The sequence below is a fragment of the Atta cephalotes genome, assembly GCF_000143395.1.
Source record: "Atta cephalotes unplaced genomic scaffold scaffold00076, whole genome shotgun sequence".
NCBI classification, from domain to species: domain Eukaryota; kingdom Metazoa; phylum Arthropoda; class Insecta; order Hymenoptera; family Formicidae; genus Atta; species Atta cephalotes.
The window spans coordinates 513,801-517,673 of record NW_012130140.1 but is presented as its reverse complement, the minus strand read 5'-3'; the positions used below and the strand labels follow the sequence as shown (position 1 = coordinate 517,673).

Here is a 3,873-nt window from a genome sequence, read left to right as displayed (position 1 = left end):
GATAAATGTCAGCAATCCAGTATTTCTTTTTTTATATTTCCTTTTTTCATTTTCTTTAGTTGCGGCTGTCACGGCAGTTGCTGCTGCTAAAAGTCTTTTTAGATTTGATTTTTGAAATTGATTTTTACACATTCTATCATATATTCATAATGTTTCATTCAATGGTGAACACATTTATTCGTTTGTTACAACAAATCAGTTCTTTTTTGACTCACTGAATTTCGACCTCCCCAGCAAACGAGAATGGATTGAAATGAATTAAAATGGATTCAAATTTTCAGAAATATTGATTCACGAATGTTAAAATGAATGCTTTTCAATCCTGAATGCATTTTTATTCATTTATAGGAATTGCATGGAGTATATCTTTATGCCTTTCAATCTAAAAATAATATTAGCTTATTTTTCTATGCACAACACACACATTGTGAATATTGTTCAATTCAAAATTTTGAATAAGAAATGCAGTTTTTCAATCCAATTGCATCCAATTGAATCTAATTGAATCCAATTGAATCCAATTAAATCTAAAAAAAACTATTCGCTATTTAAAATACGCATTCGGATAGAAAAAAATTTCAATCCATTTGAATCCATTCTCGTTTGCTGGATCTTCAAATTAGTTAGTACTTGAGATATAACCTATTCTCCACGCGAATTATAAAGACATGAAGCGTGAAATCTTTTTCATTTGAGCGTCAAAATAATAATCGGCGTCATTTATAATAATCTAACCTTACCCTCATCTCAATTTAAGTATCAACGCGTCAACTGACACTCATGAAAAAGCACCTTTCAATGTAAATTGAGTGTAACACAGTCAGTGGCAACACTAGGCATCGGAAACAGAAAATAACAAGCCAATCAGAACTCTATTATATATAATAGGGATATAATATCGAATTTACATCAGAACTCAGAGCTTGGACAGCTTATTATTCCCTATTGCCTGTGCCCATTGTGTTTAAGCCTTTACAGTGAGCGCTCACTCAACTGTAGAATCCGCTGAATGCAGCCATGACGCACTCTCTATTCTGCAATTCTATTATGCACCGTGTGATTTCATCTTAATGTTGACCAGCGCGATATTTAAGAGTTTATAATATCCGATTGGAATTATTTCGGAATTATTTTTCCTATAATTTCTTTAAACAATACAAGAAAAATGTAGGAAATAATCGAATTATTTTGATCGGAATCCATTCCAAGCAATTTCATAATACGCCCAGAAATATCGAAATACTAGAGAGACTGACGATAGCGTTTGACAGAACTTTCAGGAGACCTATTCTTGAAAAGTATACGAAAAACTATAGAAATGCTATGGCATATGTAATGCATACTATAATATTTCCCTAGTTTTTTGTATGCGATACTTTTCGAGAATAGGAGCCTAGAGCACTGTAGTGCCTTCAATCGAGAGGCTTGTTCTTTTTGGCTGAATTTTTGCATCAGTCTTCTTTTTTTTCTCCTGAAAAGAAAAGAAAGAAAGATGAATTATTCAGCAAAAGTTCAGCCAAAAGAATGGGCCTTATATTTTGCTCAATTACATGATTTTTATATAAGTAATTATAACTATATATGGATGACTCACAAACCTTTTTAATGATACTTCAAAACTTTTCATATGAAATACATACATTTTGGAATAGTAAGGGTCCATCTCACCAACTTCGATTAACCTTAATCGGTTGATTGTTACATTGAACTGACCAATTGCATTTGCTGTTCAACAGAATTGACCAATCATAGTTGATACTTAATCGATCGATTAAGTTAATTGAAGTTAATGAAACCGGCCTTAATTCTTTTTACCCGGTACTTGTTCAGTCAAATATACTGAAGAGCAAAAATAAGCTTATATTTCAGTGTAAGTTGGTGTAGACGAATGCTTCACCCGTGGGTTATTGTGATAGATGAGATGATACACTTGCCAACTTGATATCAACTTATACCGAAGTATACTGCAGTACATTAATTCGTTGAGTCATAGAGTCTAATATAGAGAGAAACGACACCGGTGTCGCGATTTCTGATTGGTGATATTCCTTACCTAATTAGCCATATTGTGCCCATAGTGGAAAACTAACATATGTTTTCTTTTTATAATTGTCTAGTACATACACATATCTAAAATAGGTACAATATATTGTTTACCGTTTATCTTTTTATGTAACATTTGTAATTGCATTACACTTAATTGCATTATTCAACAAGAAAACACAATATTAATACTTGCTTAACCTCATCCTGATGGAGTTCATAATTCTTATAACAGAATAAATGGAATGACGGAATTGGTCAATGGAGCGGGGCAAACATGGTGGTGCTGAACATATGTTAGTGGGGATGAATGTCGTTTCTCTCATATATAGGACTCTAGAGGTTTGTCGCGTCGCAAGCTCCAACATGCTCTTACCACAGCTCCTACTCACTTTATCAAGTACGTTGGAATGAGTAAGAGCTGGTAGAAGCATATTATTACATATTGAAGCATGTGACGCGAACAAACCTTAGATCATAGTAGGAGTCAGATTTATCGACATTTATTTTTTACTTAAATACTATTTATAGAAAAATTGCAAGAGACAAAAATCATTTATTTTCTTCTCATAAAACTTTAAGCATTTTTTCAGAATTTTTAATAAACTTTTTAGTACTGCATTTTCGTATTTTTAATAAGTCACGCTGCTATTATGACCCAGCGAATTAATACACTGTACTACAAGCTCATTTTTGCTCTTCAGTGTACATAAGGTTTGTTCGCACGCTCCAACATGCTCCTATCACAGCTCCTACTCAGTCTATCAAGTGCGTTGGAATAAATAAGTATGCTATGGTAAGAGCATATTACAACATTGGAGCATGCGATGCGAACAAACCTATACATACATATCCAAAATTTTGCTGCCGTAACATGCAGCGCATGAAAAGTCAGCTTAAAGTGAATCCTAGGAAGTTTCATGTGTGGCGCGCGTGTAGCATACTTGCGCGCGCATATCCGTTCTCCGTGATTCTAATCATCTAGTATGTTACTCGCGTCGCGCACTCTTCCGTTCGCGTTGGGGATTCCATTCGTTTATCTGTGTATGTGACATTTTTTTCCACGGACCGTTCGCGCTGTTCCAACATGTTTACCTGGTTGTACCGCCCTTATCATGATAACCAGCAATCCGTCGTCGATTCCATCATGATATTCACGTCGCCTTATCGACAGCATTAATTCTCAGGTACGTGAACCACAGACAGTGCCGAGTTCCGCGGTACCCCGCCAACGCGAATGGCAAATGACGGCGCGCCCTGACGAGAATCTGTTTACGTAGTAATGGCGAATGTGCTTACTCCTCGTCACCGTCGCGACGCCTTCCTTCATCTTCCGTACTTTTTCCATTTGGAGGAAAACGACGAGTCTGGTTAGAGCAGCGGTAGTGAAGAACGGGGGAATTACTATAAAATTTCAATTTTTACTTTTTTTTATTGTGAATTGGGTATATAATTGTTAAATAATTGTTAAATAATTTATCTTTAATTTTAGAGATTAAAAAAAATGTACATTTTGATAAAATCTATTCAATTTCGTTATCACTATTCTGACAAGATGTTTTGTGGCAGTTGTACAGTAGTCGTGTGAAAAGGATCTTATTATCAAAGTATTGCTGAATTCTTTTAGTTTTGTTTTATAGATTATTATTCTGATTCTAATTTATTCAAGAGTCAAAGTATTACTAAGTTTTTTATAATTAAAAGCTAAATACCTTTTTTTTCATAGCTGGAAACAGAATTTTTATAATGATACATAATTTTTAGCTTTGCAAAACAAAAATAGAGAGAGAGAGAGAGAGAGAGAGAGAGAGAGAGAGAAGAGAGAAGAAG

General features: G+C 34.4%; 1 protein-coding gene across 1 annotated transcript in view; it reads left to right on the top strand.

Moving 5' to 3' along the window:
- Positions 1–2,304: 2,304 nt before the first annotated feature.
- Positions 2,305–3,873, top strand: part of LOC105624378 — a 52,438-nt gene continuing 50,869 nt past the window's right edge. The window contains exon 1 of the mRNA XM_012205743.1: positions 2,305–2,385. Within this exon, the coding sequence (XP_012061133.1) occupies positions 2,305–2,385 (81 nt within the window). The remainder of the gene's footprint in view (positions 2,386–3,873) is intronic.